Below are 22,654 nucleotides of genomic sequence, written 5' to 3'. Positions count from 1 at the left end.
GCCAATGCAAGCGCAGCTACTGTTGGCCAATGGCAGAGTAGCAACTCTGAAAAAGTTTATCAACATTTGTTTAAATAGTTAGAGATGTGTGAATTGTAGAATACAAGAATTATTCAATCTGATTTTGGTTAATATGTTGACAGGTCTGAATGAGCGAGTTGAAATTATGTTAAATGACATGTCTGATAATGAACCGTAGAAGTGACTAAATGCTACCTAAAATAAGATTATCCCGTCATGGCTGTGCCCACCCCCCTGTTTTGGCTACGCCCCGCGCCTCCAATCTCTCCCTACAGTCCGCAGATCGCGGTTTTAAGTTGTGCACACACTGCCAGGATGCCAGGCGTGTGTGCAACAGCCTCCACCGGGGACTTGGCCTAAGGTAGGAATTAGGATTTCAGTTGCATCGTGAGTGAGAAAATGGTGTATCCTAGCGATATTGCTGAGGAGGAGACAGGACCTAGTGAGGACTTGAATGGGAGGAATGAAGTAGAGGGCTGAGTCAAAGATGACTCCTAGGCAGCGGGTTTTATGTTTTGGTAAGCTTGTGGTAGTGAGGGAGAGTTTGGGTGTAGGGGTGACAGTGGAAGGTGCAAAGATTATAAAGAGGGTGAGCAGTCGGGGGATGAGAGGTACATTTGGGTTTCGTCAGCATACAGATGATACTGAAAGCCAAAGGATTGTATTGGTTCACCGAGAGAAGAGCTGCTGAGTGAGAAGAGCATCGGGCAAAGGTCAAAACCTTGTGGAACCCCGACAAGGAGGGACGAAGAGGAGACGCCACTGTAGGAAACCTTAAAAGAGCGATTGGATAGGTAGGGCTGCATCACAGAGGCCAATGGAGTGGAGGGTGTGCAGTAGAGAGCTGATCAACAGTGTCGAAGGCAGCAGAGATCCAGGAGAGTTAGTAAGGAGAAGTGACCCTTAGACTAGGCTGTGAGTAGGTTGTAGACCACTTTTGATAGTGCTGCCTCAGTGGAGTGTAGAGGGCAGAAACCAGATTTGCAGAGTTGGAGGAGAGAAAGTGAGTCAAGCGGCTGTATACCAGCTGCTCCAGTAGCTTGGAGGCAAAGTGTAGTTGCAAAGGCTGGATCCAGAGTGTTTCTGTAGATTGGGCGTGTTGAGTGCATGTTTGAAGGAAGGTGGGAATGTGCTGGAGATGAGATTAAAAATGAGTTAAAGCTGCAGTTCAGTCAATATCCTGCATGTGTGTTTTTTTTAATAAATCAGTTCTGTAGTAAGAAAAAATACTTTTAGCATTTTCTGTTCTTAAAAAAACAACTTTGAAAGACCAATTTTCTTGTATTCTATTTTAACAACCATTTGCTAAGGCACTGCCCCTTCCTGTCCTGTCACAAGCCCTGGTACACCCCTTTGTCAGCCCTGCCCTCCCTCTAGCACATGTCAGTGCAGGAGTGCTCATGAATATTCATGAGCTTCCACTAAGTGACAGAAGCAGAAGAAAAACAGATCCCTTCACTAATTATGTCACCAAATTTCGCCGATCAATACATGGAGAACGAATTGACCTGCAGCTATACAGTTCTTTAGGTAATTAGAGATTGCACACATGAAACTATTGAAGTAAAAAAATTAATTAAAAAAAAAAAAAAAAGACAACTGCGGCTTTAAGGTGGGGCTCAGTGTGTCAGTGAGGGAATAGGGTCAAGGGAAGCAGTCGTGGAGACCTCATCCTCAGTAAAAGGGAAATGAGCTGACTGGATTTAGTAACAGTACAGCTAGTACAACTTTTCTTGTAATCCCAAGTGTTTTTATTTCCCCTATTTCATTCATTTGTGTTTGAGATGTAACATTGTTGATAGGGGGGTGAAATTGAATGCATGAGTGGTCTTTTGGGCTTGAATGACTAATGTAATTGAGCTACTGATTATACAGAGATTCCGATTTTTTTTTTGGACAGTCTTAATGGGTATCTGCTGGGATTTCTACCCTTTACCGAGTATAATGATGGCACTATAAAATAAAGATATACATAGTGGTTGAATAATTGGTCACTATCTGACACATAGATTATTGTTACCTCTAGCGTTACTGTTGACATACGTTTCACGATACATACATATATCTTGAAATGTGTAGCCATAAACAAATTATTTTTTGAAAGGACGCAGTGATCTTTGGTAATCTTAAAACTATAACACTACTATTGTGATTTTCTTAACCCTTTGGCTTCCAGGGGGGCAATGATTTGCAGGCACCTCTGGCAGCAAATAAGTTACGCTTTGGAGATGCTGCGTGTGATGTGGAGAAATGTCCACGGAATATTCATTGTGGTATTGTGTTTTATTTGTGTATATTTTTTCCACAGTAACACTGGCACCACTGGAGGAGTCGGTTTTGGTTCTTTTGGTTCAGCTGCAGCCCCTGCAACAGCTGCGGCAGCGACAAGCTTTGGCGGTGGACTTTTTGGAGCGAAACCTTCCACTGGATTTACATTAGGAGGAGCAAATACAGGTACAGCTATGCTTAACTTGGTAGAATTGTTTTCCTAGTTAAAGCAGCAGTCCGCACTCATCGCATTGTTGCCAAATACTGTAGATGGCTGCTATTTAGGAGGGGGTGACAAAAACCTTTAAAGCAGCAGTCAGTAATTGCCACCATTTTGTTTTTCTTAGACTTCTCCTCTTGCCCTTTGCAAAACAGAGTGTTTTTTTTAATTTTATTTTTTAATATCCAACGCTTCGTTCTAGAGTTAAGTGTTTGAAACAAGGTCATTCCATATAAAAACTAAAGAGAAAACATTTGTTGCATGTCCATCAATTAGATGCAACCCTTTATTTTTTTTAAATAGGCATTTTCTTTAGTGTAGTATTCAAATCCAAGATCCTTTTGGGGGGGGGGTGGGGAGGGGGGGAGGGTCAGCTGTCCAAAAACGCACTTGCAGCAAAGGAACAGCCTATATATAAATTGCTATATTATTCTTTCCTTGGATAATTTGGTATTTCAGGTTATATAGATATCATATTCTACAAATGTGTATTTATTTTATTTACAAATGTATGCAGGATGGTAAAACCTGCTAAGCACAGTCAATGTAACAAATAAATAGATTAACCATTTAGAGTGCAAAGTTGAAACTCTGAGCCAGTAGGTACTTACATACGGTGTCAGAGGGAGAATGTGAAAGCTGTATGACCTCACAGACATGGGCATATTAGGTCATGAAAATGGAACAAAAGGCATACTTGGCCAGATTCGGATGGAATATTTTCCATGTCTGATTTGTAATACAGCCATTTCTCTACAGTGAAAGATCTCCCTTTAAGGGTAATTGGCCAGAAAAATGCAAGTCTCACTCACTCACTCGAGACATTGAAAATAAATTCTGGGAATTTTCCTTTTTTATGAATCTTGTAAGAAAATGTCAGCAGTTAATTACTGGCATCTGTTAGCAGTCCCAGTAATCATTTAGGATGCAATAGTGCAACACAATACCTAAAAAAACAAAAAATAAAACATGTGTATATATATTTATATAAAACCATAATACTGAGTTAAGTTATGGTGAGTAAAAAAAGTGACAAAAACCCTCCACAGGAAAGCAAATATGCAAATATAACTGTATGCTCATCTGCATGTCTTAGGCAGGTCTGCAACCCCGCCTTTCCCCATTATCACCCAGCATACAGCACTTCCACTGCAGCAAGGGACTCTGGGAAATGACATGCAAATGAGCACACAGTGTCACTTTTTGCCTCAATAACCATTCCCTATAGGCTTAAGCTTGCTGCATGGTCACAGCTTTGAGCACAGCCAGGGTTAAGGTGCATACCCAGAAAACCACCCACAGACAGCTGTTTCGACCTTGATGGGTCTCATCAGTGTGGGGTTGATTTTACTGGGAATGCAAGGGAGGCTATGGGATAGGCTAAACCATAATACTGAGTTAAGTTATGGTGAGTAAAAAAGTGACAAAAACCCTCCACAGGAAAGCAAATATGCAAATATAACTGTATGCTCATCTGCATGTCTTAGGCAGGTCTGCAACCCCGCCTTTCCCCATTATCACCCAGCATACAGCACTTCCACTGCAGCAAGGGATTCTGGGAAATGACATGCAAATGAGCACACAGTGTCACTTTTTGCCTCAATAACCATTTTTAACATGGCTCCCTATAGGTCTATAGGGAACCATGTTAAAAATGGTTATTGAGGCAAAAAGTGACACTGTGTGCTCATTTGCATGTCATTTCCCAGAATCCCTTGCTGCAGTGGAAGTGCTGTATGCTGGGTGATAATGGGGAAAGGCGGGGTTGCAGACCTGCCTAAGACATGCAGATGAGCATACAGTTATATTTGCATATATTTATATATTTATATATATATTTTTTTTTTCAGAAAATACCAAATTATAAGAGTACAGAATAATTTAGGAATACATAGGTATTCATAAGGGCATTTTTCTAAATATTTACACAGCCCCCAGATGTAGATAGTACGAAAATCATGATTTTTAACACTTAAAAACATTTAAAACAAAGAGCAGGATATGTTCAGCGGCTAAGATGAACATTGTAGGAGTTGCTCATTTAGGCTTCTGGTGGCGATTGCTGCTTTAAAATAGATAACGGGTTCCAAAAATATGGACGTTAAGCTTCAATATATACATTTTTGTTAACGTTGTAGTGGCAAGTAGTTATTTTAATGAATTATCTGTTATTGATCTAGAATTAACCAAAAGTTGTTTTCATTGCACCAAGTTATCAGTGTCATATATATGGCTTATTTTTAATTGGATGGGTTGACAGATATGCGCATGTGTTTTACGTATGTGTATTAATTAAAGTTCATATTCTTTTATTGCTTTGTTTAGTATTTTAGTATTATAAAGTCCCATTACCAGCGGTAACCTAATGGGAGGCTTGTGAAACACAGCCATGGGTGTACAGGGTATATAATTTGTTCAGTGAGCAGACATAATGCCGTTTTTAAATGGTTTCGTTTTTTCCTTTTCATGGTTATTTTTAATGCTTGTATGGCGCGTTTTAAAATGTACTCTTCCACTGCTTCACATTTATACTTTATGCACTGAAGTTCAGCTGTGTGGCTGGTTGAGTTCTGATTCCTGGCTGGCTGTCTTTTGGTGTGTGGGTGTGTATGGCTGTATGTATTTTTGTAGACTCTTTACATTCTTTACAATACACCAACAAATCAAATGACAAAGGGAAGTCATAACATACTCGATGTGACCTTCTTTTGAGAGGAGCTGTGACACCCTTTGAAATGTGTATTGATTCTGACTTTTTGGGCAAAAACATTCATGGGCAATCAGCAAATCCACCCTACCCCCCTCTCCCCCCCCCCCCTTTTTTTTTTTTCATTCTGAGCTTGTGGTTTCTGGAGCACCATTTTTAGTTCAAGGGACCTCTCGGTTCCCCTAGATATCCGGTTCCCAAGACATATACTTTTTGTATGATCAAATATAGGTAAGATCAAAGATGGCTGCCGGGATAGTTCAATAGGAAATGCAGTGTCATCCTGACATTGCAGTTTCCTATTGGTCCGTGGGAGTGAGTTCTGCAAGGTAGCCATTTGGATTTTCAAAAGGGACCCAGAAAATGATTGCAAAAGCTAAATATCTTGGGTACTGGTACTATATGACCTCAGAGCTGTTCTGATTCTAAAGAAGATAAAGGTTGCATCGTTGGGATTGCTGCTTTAACCGTTTGTGTGCTCCCCTATTGTTTGTTCTTGTACTCAATCAGCAAGGAAAATAAACAAAACAGTGTTTGCACACATTAAAAGGAGACTGAATATCTCCCAACTGTGTGAGTACCCAGAGTAGAGCTCAAAGGGAATTCCCTAGTCAAAGCACTTTCAATGGTACAGACAGTAATGAATAAGAGGATATAAGTGAAAATAAGTATATTACTCACACGGCCGTGTGTGAGTAGCAATCCTATAAAGGGTCTCTTGTCTATGGGTTTCTAATTAGAATGCCTATATTCTGGTCCTGATTCCCACTCAGTGGCCACGTCTAGGAATGGTCGTCTTCACCTCGGTGTAGGTATGTGCAGAGAAAAATCGAACTCCGTGCAAATAAAGGAATTTAATACATAAAAAAAGGTAACTCCACACTTACATAAACGAAAACACCAGAAAACAGCGCAAAAACGCACATGGTGAAGTAGAAATAAGTTTTATCAATTTAAAAACCGTAAGTAATCTGCGTACATCAGATAAGAAGGGTAAAAGCATTGACTGTGATAAACACAGAGGTTACCAGTCAGCAGGTAGGTACACGAAAGGGAAACATCTTGTAGCGATGGTATCAGGGGGTCGTCACGGCTCGTCGTGGCCTCTCAGCCGTGATGACCCCCTGATACCATCGCTACGAGATGTTTCCCTTTCGTGTACCTACCTGCTGACTGGTAACCTCTGTGCTTATCACAGTCAATGCTTTTACCCTTCTTATCTGATGTACGCAGATTACTTACGTTTTTTAAATTGATAAAACTTATTTCTATGTACTTCATGTGCGTTTTTGCGCTGTTTTCTGGTGTTTTCGTTTCTATAGTGCAAAGGGTGTGAGCCACTCTATTTGATACGGCTGCAGACGCTTATCTATTCACCTGTAACGGTTTTGTATTATTATATACTAATTGTTTCCCTTTATTGGGCATATGGGTATACACTCCTGGTTGATTTAAGTCACTATTTGTGTCTTATCACTGTGAAGTTGTATTAGCTGCGCACTTTAAATCACATGTTCTGTTCCATACTTGCATATTGGCATGCCTGCATCAGCACCCGCAGGGTCTGTTTTGTAGCGTATGACTCAAGATTAGTCCCCACTTCCGCGTCCGGATCCTGGGGTCGTGACGTCAGTTTCAGCAAGTCCCCTACGGTGGCCGTCTGCAATTCAAATTCATAGCAATGCGTTTCGCCTTGTCAGGCTCAATGACGTTTGAGTGCCAGATTGGCCACGTGGCCAGTGTGCCGCGGCCCATCCAGCGCGAGTGATCACGCGACGTCCCGTGATCATTCTGTCACTGATGGGACGTTGGGGGTGGAGTCGTCCTGTCTGCCATCACATAGGAGTGCAGGACGCGATCTCCCCTATGAAACAAGCATTTTGAATTTTTTTCTTTTACCATCGCTACTTAATCATGGGATATAAAGGGTGTCCGAACCCATGATGATGTAGATATGTTCTAGGGCACTGAAATAGTTAATGTTGTCCTAGTATATAGTATTTAAGAGCTTATATGGTCTGGTAATGAATATATTGTTCATGTTTTTGAAAGTTTGAAAAGCGAGTTAAAAAGAAAAATGTTAACGCAAGGTAAGACTAACACATGATTGAGTGCTTACAGGAATTGGCATGGTAGAGGGGGAAATGTTTATAACAGCCATAAAGCAAGCGGTTATTCTGTGAAACGTAAGATGACTAAAGAGAAAAAGCAGTTCTGTATTTTTCTTTTTTTCAATGAACGAGCAGTGGATAAAATGCATCAGTCTGATTGCAAGGGTGACTTAAGCAAATACGGTAACTGAATGCAAAAATGCACAGGGCAGGCATGGAAACCAAAGCCTTTATTCAATATCCTGTGAATATTCATCACTGTGCTGAAGAATAATGTAATAGGTTCCCAGCTCTCATACCGGATCCAAAAAAAGAGGTAAGTGTATACTAGAAAAATTGTTCTTTAATATCTAAAATGATAATATTACACACAGATAATGAAAATGGATTACAGTATATGCAATAGATACTGTATGTTAATAATTCCACATAAAACGTAAATACGAAGAAATACTCGTCCATCAGCAGGTAATGTGTCCATCTGACGTTGCATACAGATCTGCTAATACAGAGTAAACACTAAAAAGTAGTTATAACTAAGAGTAACAAACATGCACTCGAAACGTTGCCCACTTGTTTGAGGAAAACCCCTTCAAGCCCGATCCCACAGCTCCAACGAATGCAGTACTTCCCTTGGTTATAGAGAAGGTAATCAAAGGCGACAGAATTAATCTAATCAAAAAGTTGGCAAAAATGTATTAGATCACGAAAACCGATGCGCTGTGCTCAATGAAAAAAAGTTCTTAGTCCAGCTCTGTGCTCAGTGGAGAACGTCCTTAACTAAGCAGATTGAGCAGATTGCTGGACTAAGGATTTTTTTTTGACGTGAAACTTCTTTAGTGGCACCTATTCTGATCAAAACTGGAGAGATGGAGACAGAATGTGAAACGGAAGTGACGTCACGGCTTCCCAACCACACGCCTGTGTGACTATCGCAGCCGGCGCCGCTCCTAACGGGCGCCGTTCCCCCGGCTCCACTCCTAACGGCCGCCGTTCCCCGCCCGCTGCTAACCCGCTGCCATGCCGCGCATGCGCAGTTATGATGGCTAACCCCTCCCCTCAGCCCCGCTCCAGCACATGCGTGCCGCCATTCCCCCCAGGTGCATTGCTACAGCGGCTTCCTGGGGGGCTGGAGGCCGCTGACCCGGCTGCCGGAGGAAGCCAATACCAATGGCTGCGGGGTCTTCATGCTGCGCAACTACCTCTTCATAGCGGGCGGCATCCGGGGCAGCGGGGACCGGGTCTGGCTCTCCAACCGGGTCTCCTGCTACAAGCCGCTGACCGGCTCCTGGGACCATGCCCGCTCTCTGTCCCAGCTGCGCTCCCAGGTCGTTAGTAGCCCTGTGATGGCGTCAGAAGAGGCCGTTGGTGTTGGCTCGTGCAAGCACAGACATGGGAACGGGGAGTGGGGGGGTTTGAGCGCGCTGCGTCCACCACAGCAACATCAGAGGGGGGGGGAGGAAGAGCGCTGAGCGCCCCACGTGCGTTACCATGCCCTTCTGTAACCCCCTCGTGGCCCCGTACCTCCGCCGGGGAGCTGGCTGCAGCAGGACACGCAGCTCTACCGGGGGTAGAGAATGGGGGCTGCTCCGCGGTCGTGTACCTCCCGGGGGGGGTGGGGTGGGAGAGAAAGTCAGGAGAGAGGGGGAAGGACACAGGCAGAGGGACATACACACCACACAAACACTAACAGACTTACACACACTGACTGACACACATACTGACTGCCGCACATACACACACTCTCACTGACACATACACACACTCTCACTGACACATACACACAAACTTACTGACACACATACACACACACACACACACACTGACTAACACACGCACATACATACACACGCACATACGCACACACGCACATACACACGCACACACGCACATATGCACATACACACGCACACGCACATACACACGCACACGCACACGCACACGCACATACACACACACACGCACATGCACACGCACACGCGCACATACGCACATACATACACACACACATACACGCACAGACTGGCACGCACGCACAAATATTTTTTTGTATTAGAGATTTTTCTAGTACAGTATATTAACAACCTCCTTTCCCAGTCTCCACCTCCACCCCCCTTTTTTTCTCTCCTTATATCTATCTATATATCCATCTATCTCTCTACCGCCTGAGTGCTGGTAACGTTTATTTGAATATTTGTTTCAGGGAGATTTTGGGGTCCCTTTCTGTTCCCGTATAACTGATTAGTGGTGGGGAGGGGGAGGGGAATGGAACGAAGTACACCAAGAGGCATTTATCTGCCATTGTTTTCTGTTACCTTAATTTACAAATAGTTAAAAAGAAAATGCATATGAAACCAAAAGGAGCTTGAAACTAGTTGGCGTATGTAGAATATGGGCAGACTAAGTGATCCAAGTGGTCCTTATCTGCCATCAAATTCTGTGTTTCTAGATCATTTTTATTTGGAGAGATTATGGTATTCACACCTTGCTGTGGCATCCCACTGTCACATCCAGCACACAGGCCAACTAGTGTAGCGGCCCAGAGACGTTCAACACCTTCCACCCTCTCCAGTGAAGGGAGTGAGCACTCGGGCCAGTGTTTCTTCACCACACACTTTAGTCGGCACTATGGTCTGTCTTCTTTGTTTTTATCTCTCCCATGCGCTATAGGTCCATTCCTTTCATCTTAGGCGCAGGTCCATATGCCGCAGATCGCGCATGGCGCGATCACATTGCCTAAAGGTATTGACCGCGCCCATAAACCGCGCGGACGGCAGCAGGAGGGGGCACGCGTTGCGCGAGAAATCAGTTGAAATTTGCTTTTCGGTGCGACAGCCAGGTCACGTGAGCGGTTCGCCCAATGAGGGTGAATGAGGGTGATGTCACAGCCTTCGCACGCCTCCACGCGGGTGAAGGCTGTATGGCCTTAGCCTAAAACTGGGGGAGTTCCAAATTAGTGTCTGTCGAAGAGAACCTTACTGCCTGTTAGGAGTGTTTTAAAGCAGCAAAGCATCGTTTGATTTCAATAGCAGGTATTAAAGCTGCCGTTCAAGCAATATCCTACATGCGTTTATTTTTTATTTTTTTAATTAATTTATTTTTTTAATCAGTTCTGTACTATGAGAAAATACTTGTAGCATTTTATTTAAACACCTTTTAAAGACATTTTTAATATATTCTAATGTAGCAAGCATTTTTGTTTCTATAGAAACCATTTACAAAGGCACACCTCCTTCCCCTTCCGAGACATCCTCTGGCTCTTGATCCCTGCCCCCTCAAGCAGTGCACCAATTGTAACTGCCTGGTCACATGATCTTCCCCACAGAACTTTGCATCGTGGTTACTATTTTGCAGCCATAACTAAATTACATACCCCAGAGCAAAGCGATGGAATACAGGAGAACGGATCGATCTGCAGCTGAGCTAATCACTTGTCAGTGTGCAGATTGTATTGATGCACATATTAAATGGGGGAAAACATAATTTTTAACAGGGCAGCTTGAAGTGCAGCTTTAACCCACCGTACAAGCAGTGCAAGATCTTTGCAACATTTTCCTGTTTGATAATTTGTTGCCAAATTTCCCAGCAGTTTGACCTTCAAACTATAACAATAGATACTGTTACCGTGGTAATACAAGGATACATTGTAGCTGTTGAATTAGACTGATTAAAGCAGATATTATGTTAGTCACACAATCAGACTTTTTACAGATTTATAACAGGAGCACCAAATGGTTGCCAGCGTTGGTAAGAATGTTGAATTATACATTGTCACATGCTGTACATATGGAAAAGGGGGGAATTTTCTTGTGGATCTCTACTTTGTAAAATGTAATAAAGGTAAAAGAGATGGAGAAGTCTAATAATGCAGTTATTGCTGAAATTCTTTCTTAATCCATTTTCTTTTCTACAGGCGCAGCCGCTGCAGCATCTGCACCTACCGCAGGTTTCAGCTTGGGTTTCAATAAGCCGGCGGGATCTGCCACACCGTTCTCTTTGCCTGTGGCTACGACCTCCGCCAGTGGCCTATTATTGTCCTCGGCTCTGACCTCTACTCCAGCATCAGGTACATGGGTTACTGTCTGCTGTCATTTTATCAGTTATGGTTCACGGGAGCTAGATTACCGTTCAGGAACGCTGTATTCTATGGCTCGAGGCAGTTAACTTCATTAAAAAGAAATATATCAACTAGCTTTATGCCAGGTTTATTTTTGTATGCATTTTGCCAAAGACCCTCCGTTTTGGCATAAATGTTTATGTAGGGATCATTCAAACTTCAAGTAAGGAGGGTGTTGCGCTCAAGGGGTTAAAAAATAATAATTCTTAAGACGAGAACTGAAAGTGCAGTTTGTCAGGGCGTGCAATTATGTCCAGGTCCCCAAGTGAGCATAGAACCAGGATAGGTAAAAATGTGAATCAGCACACCAAATATAGTAAATAACAAAACCCATTTATTATGGGAGTAATGCATTCATTTAGTTATTTTCTATACTTTGGAGTGCTATTGCATTTTTTTTTTTATCCATCTTCTAGTAAGAGGAGATTTAACAGTAATGTTTCACTATTTTGCAACATTTGCATGTCTTATATTGACTTGGTAAATATGTTTAAGGATCCCTATAAGTGGCTTTTTTAACCATTACATTTTAGCACTTATGTTGCAATATTTTGTTCGTTGACTATTCTGCATAGTGCAATGTATTAAGTGCTTTTGGAACATTTGACATTAGCTCTCTATATTGTTTTGTTATAAAATCGTGCCTTACAATTGAGAGTAAGTGAACTGCAGTTTGTATCTAAACAGACAGTGGCCCTTAATATTTCTTTCTCCTGGTACTCAGAACTTGTTCAGTGCATTGTGAAAGTTTTTTTTTTTCCCTTATGCGAGTCACTATAGGAATCCCTGGCTTCATATCGATTGCTTATAGCTGACACGGCTATAACTTTTTCATTTATTTTTTTTATAAGGATCTTCTGGGTTTATGTTAAACCTCGCCAATGCAGCGACCACGGCACCAACAACATCCACTGGTTTATCACTTGGAGCGTTGACGGGATTAGGCGCACTCTTTCAAAACACAAATACAGCAGCAACAGGTAAATTAATCTATTCTACTGTGCGCTCAAATGAACGCTCTCCGGCTGGTATAAAAAACCATCCCCATCTCGCTGACAAGCAACTCGAATGCTCTCCGGCTAGTATAGAGAACCAACATCCCCATCTCGCTGACAAGCAACTCGAATGCTCTCCGGCTAGTATAGAGAACCAACATCCCCATCTCGCTGACAAGCAACTCGAATGCTCTCCGGCTAGTATAAAGAACCAACATCCACATCTCGCTGACAAGCAACTCGATCAAGGTGCTTTGGATGCTAAGTTTTATAGTATTATGATAGTGTATTGAAACCTGGAGAGCCCATCACTGAGTTTTGCGTGTCTCGGTTTAATAATAAAGTCCTTTGTCACATCAGATAATTGCTCACTGGTGATCAAGCTTCAGATCAAATTTATTTCAACCAAGTCAAGGGCAGCTCTCATGAAATGCCAGGTCTGTAATTGCTACAGAAGAAAATGTAGTCCAGTTTTAACATTAAAATATGATTTCACATGTTGTGAATCTGGTTGGAAGAAGTGGGATTTTAAGATTAATGCTGTTTCTTGAACAGTGTAAATGGAGGCATGCATGTCCCCAACAATGATCCATTAATACTACAGTGCATCTAATTGCATTGTATCTTTCCGTCAGGGAGTGATTGGAAGGGGTGGTGAATAACATTGCCCATATTACCCAGAACATCCTGAGTCCTAAATTATATCACATACAGAATACCTACAAGCTCATGTTGAACCCCCAAAATAACCACAACATATATATAAGCATATACGTTTCACAGAGGAGTGCTACTGGGCATGGCAATATATATATATTTAAAACCAGAGACATAACATAAAACACAGACAAAGCTCAGTGCACATCCAGTAAAACTCATATACGGTACAGTGCCTAAATACACATATATTATAAATCATTCTTCCTGGCAATGCACAGGTTATTAAGAATCTATATGAGTGTAGGGACCCTTGAAACGTGGTCTGCCGTGCAGTTGGCTCAAGGGCTTACAACAATTTGGCCAAAATGTTAAACTAAAAGACCATTTTATTTATTAGTTATTTATACATGTATATTTAGGCACTGTACCGTGTATGAGTTTTACTGGATGTGCACTGAGCTTTGTCTGTGTTTTATGTTATGTCTCTGGTTTTAAATCCTAAATTATATCCCGTATAGTAATAATATTGCGCACGCTTTCTTAAAATCTCATCTTACAACACTGCTGCAGAAATGTTTATTTCACGGTCTCTATTTCAGTTTAATTATAAAGCGTTTATTAATTAAAGGAAAGTTGCAACCAGAAAAAAGTAAGCTTGAAAACCAAACTGAATTTCTGCAGCAGTGCCGAGCGTGAAAGAAACAGTAACCCAATCTTATAAGGTCGGGAGAGAGGGCACACAATATAAAAGTGGGCTAACGTAGAAAACATTTGTGTTTCTATTAGTTAGCGTGACCGATAATCCAGATGGAAAATGGTAATAAATGTTGAGGCTTTTTTTTTAAACTTTATTTTTGAACATACTGCAATGGGATGGGTACCTCTAAGCTGCACAAAGGACGGTTGGAAATATACAATGTAAAGTTGTCCCAATCTGTTGCTGTGCCTAAAATATTGATGACTGTTTTCTGATGCAATTGTCTGACGGGAGAGTGGTATTTCTCAGTGGTTGTTTTTATACTCCATGTTCTTAATAAAATAACCTTCAACTGCTTAGCCGTGCATTGCTCACCAGGGTTAATGCAGAGTCCCAGCAGACGTCTACCTAGTAGGGCCCTTCTGTCTCTCTGATCTGAGTGATCTGGAATCTTCTGTGATGTAATGAAGCCAACGAACCTTAAGAATCTGTTCTCTAATTTTAGGGCTTGGCCAAAACCCGTTGGGCTTAGGTTTACAGTTAGGAGCAGTTTCTTCTGTCGCACCAGCTGTCACAAATGAAGGACTTGGAGGAGTAGATTTTAGCAGCTCATCAGACAAAAAGAGTAAGTGTTGTTTGTTATTTATTTTTTTAAGTAAATGGGGCTCTTTTAAAGGGTCCTTTAGGAGGGAATATGGTTGTAGGAAATGAGTTTAAGAATGCCAAGCAATTCTGAAAATGGGTGGAAAGCATGTAAAAGCAAAAGTTTGATATTTTACTGGGCGGTCTGGTTAAAATAAGTTGACTTAACTTATGTGTTCAACATCTTACTTTGTTATTTATTTTGTTCTAAATTATTACCTTTAACCAATAACTTTTGTATTTTCTGATTTTCTTCATTTGTAAGCTGAAAAAGGATTATGCACATTTAGATGTATTTTTTTTTTTTTTTTTTTTTTAACAGCTTTCACTGTTATTTTTAGGTTATTGTCATCACCAATGCCATTTAGGAAAAGGGACACAAACCACACAATGACACAGTATAGATGCAATGAAACGTCCCTTTCCGTTATGCATTGTAGGGATGGAAATAGTTGTGAAAGTTCTGTGCAAGCTATTGATTCGAGCAAATGAATTATTGATTTATGGTTGTGTTTTTTTTTTAACCTTTTACAATGCAACCATGTTCATAGAGTTTAACATGTTTAATTTAGCCGACTGCCTTCTAACCTAATCTTATTGGATGCTTTTTATAACAGAACATCTATGTGATTTGTAGCCGTTCTTTTTCTTATGATCCTATTGGAAACGAGCTCATTGAGTGCTTTGACTTTGCAACCCCAGCTATTTGGGCATAAAAAGACTCCTATTTGAGAATTTCTCCAGTTGCTTTCTTTTTTGGGAAGTACTGGAGTAGTATGGACTAGGTCTCTAAAAGTATATTTGCCTTAACCTGCTCACTTAGGCAATTAGATGGGCCAAACATTACAATGCATGTCAACAAAAGATGTAAATTGCATACACTCTAGATTGTAATTCTTGTTAAAAATCCATGTGATGATAGTTGTACAGAACTAGAAGTGGGAGTAGGTTGGAGGTTTTATATCCTTTTTTAGAAAAGAAAGTTAGAGACACCGTGCTGATTTTTTTTCACATGCAGGTCAAAGATTGTCGATGTGTATTTAATTTTTTTTTTCTCCAGGTGACAAAACTGGAACCAGACCAGAGTAAGTTGTTTGTTTTTATTTTTTAATCTTTTCCTTTTACAATGAGCTTTTAGTTCCTGCTGTATTAAACGTTTGTTGTATCAATTTATTTGTATTATTGTAGTGATACTTCCTCCGTAATCATCGCATCTTCAAATCCTTTCAGTTTGCAAAATGTAGAACTACTAATGAAACTTGGGTTCATCTAATGAACTGTAAGGTTATAATCTCAGCCGGGTTTCTGTGTCATTTAGCTAGAATTATTGGACTAGTTCCGCACCAATGCAGTGTCGTATGTCATTTCTTGTGTTCCTCTGACTTCCGGGCCTCAATTAAATATATCTTGTACCAGCATTGCACCCAAGGGCCATTTTTGTTTATGGTAATGGAGCAAGGGGTCCCTGGAGCTGAACCGCGTACATTTTTGGTCCCGGGATCACTTTGTTACCGAGATACTCGCCTTCGTAGGTACTGCATTTTAAGGAATTTACTGCGGGTGGTTGCTTGATCCTCTCCCTTATGATTGGGCATCTCGGTGTGAGAGTTTGGGCTAATGGTACAAGGGATGCTTGGTTGTGGGTGGTGTGTAACATCACTGTCTCAGCTGAAATTAAACTTTTCTTCACAGAGATAGCAAAGCACTTAAGGATGAAAATCTGCCTCCAGCAATATGTCAGGATGTAGACAATTTCCAGTAAGTATGGAGTTATCTTAAAGTTATTTTTTCTTTTTCTTCTTGGCCCGTACTACTATTTTTTAAAATCTAAACGTACCATTGGGAGACATCTGACACTTATTTTCCATGGTCTATCTGTCAACAGGGTTTGTGATTTAAATAACTAGCTTTGTTAACAAAACTGTACATGAACTCTTGTCTGTGGTGATAACTTCACTTGGAGAGAAGTGGCAGACATTGCAAAATGAATAGAGGTGTGGAAAGCTCAGAACGTTGTTTTCTTCTTTTTTGTAAAAATCCTTTTACTCAGCCTTGTGGTAAAACAATTGCAGTATACCGGTGTCAACATCGCGACTGCTTAAAGCCGCAATCGTTTACAGCTAACACCTTCAAAAAATAAATGTAAAAAATGGTTTTCCGAGAATGGACTGGGGAATCTTCTAGAACAGGGGTGGCCAACGCCAGTCCTCAAGAGCCACCGTCAGGTTTTCATTATACCCCTGCTTCAGCACAGGTAGTGCAGTGAGACTGAGCCACTGATTGAGCCACCTGTGCTGAAGCAGGGATATCCTGAAAACCTGACTAGTTGGTGCCCCTTGAGGATTGGAGTTGGCCATCTCTGCTCTTGAGCTAAATATCACAATTTACAACTTTGTTGATCCCCCAGTCCCTGAGATACATACCGGTGAATTTACAATGTTATTTCTTCCTGGTTATTTAAATGGGCATCTAATAGGAAGCTGGATGGAGATTTAATCTCTTAAAGTCACTGGCAAGTATCTATACAACACAGAGCTGCAAATAGCGTGGTTCAGATCAGGGTGACACACCCCGAATGCTGCTTTAACTTAATTCCTTTTCTCAAACATGGATTGTGGTCAATTAATACAGTATTAAGGCAGGTCGTAACGGAAAAGGGGTGTTTGTGTAATTGAGCCTGGAAGGCCTTGGGATTTGACTTATTTTAATTCAAAGTTCTAGTAGCCCTAATGGCCCCGGTGTAGATTCATTGTAAGGTAATAATACATTTTTAGTGGACCAACAAGAGTTCCTCATAATTTAAATTGGTGTGTACAGAGCCTCCTCTGTTTTCTTTGTAACATACACATTTGTAAGGTATCAGAGACTTGTACAAAGCCAACGGCTTAAACATTTTTTTTTTATGTGACATGATGCAAAGTTAATAGGAACTTACAAATAAAGGCTAAAATATATTTTGCACATGTGAAAACACCATTATAATCTGGCAGCATTTAACTTTTTATTAATCATTGCACTGTTGGAGTTGCTTAATAATTAGCCTCAGATCCAATTTAGTTGTTGTAGTGGGACAATGGTAAGCAAACTTTAGTTTGGAATCAGCAAGATCTCAGAAAAACAAGTATTGATGTATTGTGTTTTGCATAGTTCTAAAACAGTTGTCTGCTGATTCCTTTTCTTTAATGCATGTTTTGTGTTCCCTTTCTGCAGAAAATTTGTGAAGGAGCAGAAACAGGTTCAGGAAGAGATTAGCAGAATGTCTTCCAAAGCAATGCTGAAAGTACAAGAGGACATTAAAGCCTTGAGGCAGCTCTTATCTGTTGCATCCAGTGGCCTCCAGAGGAATACATTGGCTATTGACAAATTAAAATTTGAAACTGCTCAGGTATGGTGGATTTTAGCATTGACCGCTTGCACGGCAGCGTATACAAGACCTCTCCTTTATGTAATTATTAGCAGCTAGACGTTTGCAAGCATTAAATGTAACCTTAGTGTGGTATATCTACATTTGCGCACTTGATTTGCTTGAGGTAAAATTTTAAAAAGTGATATTGGGCAATGGGGGTTAACTTGAACCATTGATGATTTCTGTTGAGCACAGGAATCGGCTGTGTAAAACACAAGGCAGCCAACACTACAATTGGAATCCTCCAAAATAGCCTCCAAAAAAGTATTGTGATCGTAAAGAAGAAAGCACTCACGAGAACCTGTTATTTAATCAACATAGGTCGACATTTCAGTCTAACCTGGACCTTTCTAAGGGGTAAGGACTGAAACGTCGACCAAGTGCACGTGAATGCTTTCTCCTTTACTTTCATATGTGCCATATACACACACACACACACCATACACACACACACACACCATACACACACACACACACACACACACCACATACACATACACACATACACACATACACACACACACACACACACACACACACACACACACACACACACACACACACACACACACACACACACACACACACACACCATACACACACACACACACACACCATACACACACCACCCACACACACCACCCACACACACCACACACACCACACCACCACACCACACCACCACACCACACACACACACATACATACCATACACACATACATACCATACACACATACCTTACACACATACACACATACATACCATACACACACACATTTACCATACACACACACATTTACCATACACACACACATTTACCATACACACACACATTTACCATACACACACACATTTACCATACACACACACATTTACCATACACACACACATTTACCATACACACATTTACCATACACACACACACTTACCATACACACACACACTTACCATACACACACACATTTACCATACACACACACATTTACCATACACACACACATTTACCATACACACACACATTTACCATACACACACACATTTACCATACACACACACATTTACCATACACACACACACATTTACCATACACACACACACATTTACCATACACACACACACACTTACCATACACACACACACTTACCATACACACACACACTTACCATACACACACACATTTACCATACACACACACATTTACCATACACACACACATTTACCATACACACACACATTTACCATACACACACACATTTACCATACACACACACACATTTACCATACACACACACATTTACCATACACACACACACACATTTACCATACACACACACACACATTTACCATACACACACACACATTTACCATACACACACACACATTTACCATACACACACATTTACCATACACACACACATTTACCATACACACACACACTTACCATACACACACACATTTACCATACACACACACACTTACCATACACACACACATTTACCATACACACACACATTTACCATACACACACACATTTACCATACACACACACATTTACCATACACACACACATTTACCATACACACACACATTTACCATACACACACACACACATTTACCATACACACACACACACATTTACCATACACACACACACACATTTACCATACACACACACACACATTTACCATACACACACACACACACATTTACCACACACACACACACACACACATTTACCACACACACACACACATTTACCACACACACACACACACACATTTACCATACACACACACACACACACACACACACACATTTACCATACACACACACACACACACATTTACCATACACACACACACACACATTTACCATACACACACACATTTACCATACACACACACACACACATATACCATACCATACACATACACACACACACACACACCATATACACACACACACACACATACACACACACCATATACACACACACACACACCATACACACACCATACACACACACACACACACACACACACACACACACACACACACACACACACACACACACACACACACACACACACACACACACACATACCATACACACACACACATACCATACACACACACACATACCATACACACACACACACATACCATACACACACACACACATACCACACACACACACACACATACCACACACACACACACACACACACACACACACACACACATCACACACACATCACACACACATCACACACACATCACACACACACACACACACACACACACACACACACACACACACACATACCACACACACACACATACCACACACACACACATACCACACACACACACATACCATACACACACATATTTACCATACATTCACACAGGTAAGAGTCGTTAGAGAGGGTGGGGGTGAGTGGGGTTTGCCCTCGTTTGTCGAGACCTGTATATACATATACACTACAGAAATGTATGATAAAAACATGTAAACCTTAATGGTAAAAATAGCTTTTTGGGAGCAGCAAAATGTGACAACCGTATCCTATGACGTACTGTTCCTCTGCTGCGTCTACCAGAGCAAACTTGAAAAGGGAATGTTCCCCTTTTCTTTCAAAAACGTTTTAATTGTAGACACCTTTTTTCATATTTTGTAATTTTAGGAACTCAAAAATGCTGAAATAGCCTTAAGGTCACAGAAAACGCCGCCTGGCCTTCAACATGAAAATACAGCTCCAGCAGAGTAAGTTGTTTTTTTTTTTTTTTTTTTGGACAATGATCGAATGCTGCCAAGAAATCACTTGAACAGCAGTGTCCCGTTCTGGTTTCCAATAATAATAAACAATGATACTGAAAACTGACCGCAACACATGGCAAGTACATTCATGTCAACTATGAAGTCCTTCACATTCTTTCCAATCCGAAACCACCACTCTTTGTTATTCAGATCTGCATAACACAGCAAGAAGGAAGGGAACAATAAAAGCGCAAACAAAACACAATATTACAAAATGACGTTTTTCAGGTGAAAGTAATGGCAAGTGGTATATCACTGCCACAAATAAACGGTGAATGTTGTGATGAGATGAGTCTCCAAACCAAGGTGCTGCCAATACACTGTCTCCAAAGCGTTCAAGAACTAGATCCAAATAAAAGTATTAGGCGCAGACTGGTTGGAGATAAGAGAATAGTGCTATAGTGATTAAACCTGTGAAATAGGTCAAATACAGAATCGAAATAATCTTGCATAACAAAATGCTCCACGGAGGAACACACTTGGTATGTAGATGTTTTTCTCTCTGCTGCGATCTTCATTGCGAAGAAGACAAAAAGCAACAACGTAGTATAATAACGTTTTACTATGTAAATGATATAAAACACAGAGGGGAAAGGGCAAACTCAGACTTTCCTTGCGGGAAACAAGCATTGAGTGATTTAGGGCACACTCGGACACTCTGGACACGTCCTCGGCTGCAAGCATCGTGCGCGCGTGGCTTCTCCTAAGGAAGTCGAAACGCGTTGGGATTTGTCAACATCAGCAGCTGTCCCAGGACTCTGCAATTCCATTGCGGAAGTAAGAGGCCAGACAGAAGCAATGCGCACTGTGTTTGCAGCCGAGGACGTACCCGGAGTGTCGGTGTGCGCTAAATCACTTGATGCATGTTTCCAGCTGGGAAAGTGTGAGTTTGTCCTTTCCCCTCTGTGTTTGCATGTCATTTACATAATAAACATTATTAGACTATGTTTCTTTTTGTCTTCTTCCCATGAAGATCGCTGCGGAGAGAAGAACATCTACATACCCAGTGTGTTCCTCCATGAAGGTTTGTCGTGTGAGATTTTTTCGATACTGTATTTCACGGGTTTAATCGCTATACTATTCACTTATCTCCATCCAGTTTGTGCCTAATACTCTTATTTGCCTCTAGTTCTTTAACTGCATAACACAGCCCCTGTCTACTTCTCATAACTGATTTCCAAGTACTCTTCTTAACTCCCATAGCTGCTGATCAAAGTCTGTGCCTCTCCTTCCTACGCATCACTTCCTTCCACTCCTGCCTTCAAGGCTTAGCTCGTGTTAGACGAGGCCTTGCTCTGCACATTATGACGCACCATTCGCACTTATATAGACATCTTACAGGACACAATTCCTAAACTCCTTCAATGCATTTGCTGGCTCCTCTGGGTAGGTTTGCCTTAACAGCTTTGGTGCCAAAGGGGTCTTGATTTTTATTCCTTTAATTTCCTAAAATATCACCTACCGTTATGCTGCGTGCTGAAAAGGGTCTGCTCGTTGTTTTGCTCACAGCATTGCTCATAGGCTCTCATCTATTTGCACAGCATATTAAGTTATTTGACAATTTGGAAAGCAATAGCTAGTATATCTGACTAGTTAAATATTTGTTTCCGGCATGGCCCATTTGAGCTATTGTATTTGTAGAAATCTGCACTGGATGCAACAGTAATGGCTTATGTGGGCCTTCCTGGGAGCGGTGCTGACTTCTGCAAATGCAGGGGCCAACATTGAAACCTGCAATTCTGCATGATTTTTTAAACTTCGGCCTATTAATTGTATCTGCTTCTACTTAGGTTACTAAAGCAGTTCATTCCTCACTGTTTCAGCACTGAATGGTTTGCAGTTTAACAATTCTTTTGCATCTCCTAGCTACTTCCGAATATTGGTGGAACAGTTTGAGGTCCAATTACAACAGTACAGACAGCAAATCGAAGAACTGGAAAATCATCTTGCGACACAAGCCAACAGTTCACATTTAACTCCTCAAGGTATCT

The 22,654-nt window shown here is 41.2% G+C and overlaps 1 protein-coding gene across 2 annotated transcripts in view; it reads left to right on the top strand.

Annotated features, from left to right (window-relative positions):
- NUP58 (nucleoporin 58) overlaps positions 1-22,654 on the top strand; it is a 48,215-nt gene that overhangs the window by 7,244 nt on the left and 18,317 nt on the right. For both annotated transcript variants that reach the window (XM_075592226.1, XM_075592227.1), the window contains exons 2-10: positions 2,330-2,475; positions 11,241-11,393; positions 12,296-12,424; positions 14,302-14,421; positions 15,499-15,523; positions 16,131-16,196; positions 17,649-17,823; positions 20,530-20,609; positions 22,530-22,648. In XM_075592226.1, coding sequence (XP_075448341.1) covers positions 2,330-2,475; positions 11,241-11,393; positions 12,296-12,424; positions 14,302-14,421; positions 15,499-15,523; positions 16,131-16,196; positions 17,649-17,823; positions 20,530-20,609; positions 22,530-22,648 — 1,013 coding nt within the window. The remainder of the gene's footprint in view (positions 1-2,329; positions 2,476-11,240; positions 11,394-12,295; positions 12,425-14,301; positions 14,422-15,498; positions 15,524-16,130; positions 16,197-17,648; positions 17,824-20,529; positions 20,610-22,529; positions 22,649-22,654) is intronic.

The sequence above is a fragment of the Ascaphus truei genome, chromosome 3 (genome assembly GCF_040206685.1).
Source record: "Ascaphus truei isolate aAscTru1 chromosome 3, aAscTru1.hap1, whole genome shotgun sequence".
In the NCBI taxonomy this organism is placed as follows: Eukaryota; Metazoa; Chordata; class Amphibia; order Anura; family Ascaphidae; genus Ascaphus; species Ascaphus truei.
This window is presented reverse-complemented; position numbering and strand designations above follow the sequence as displayed.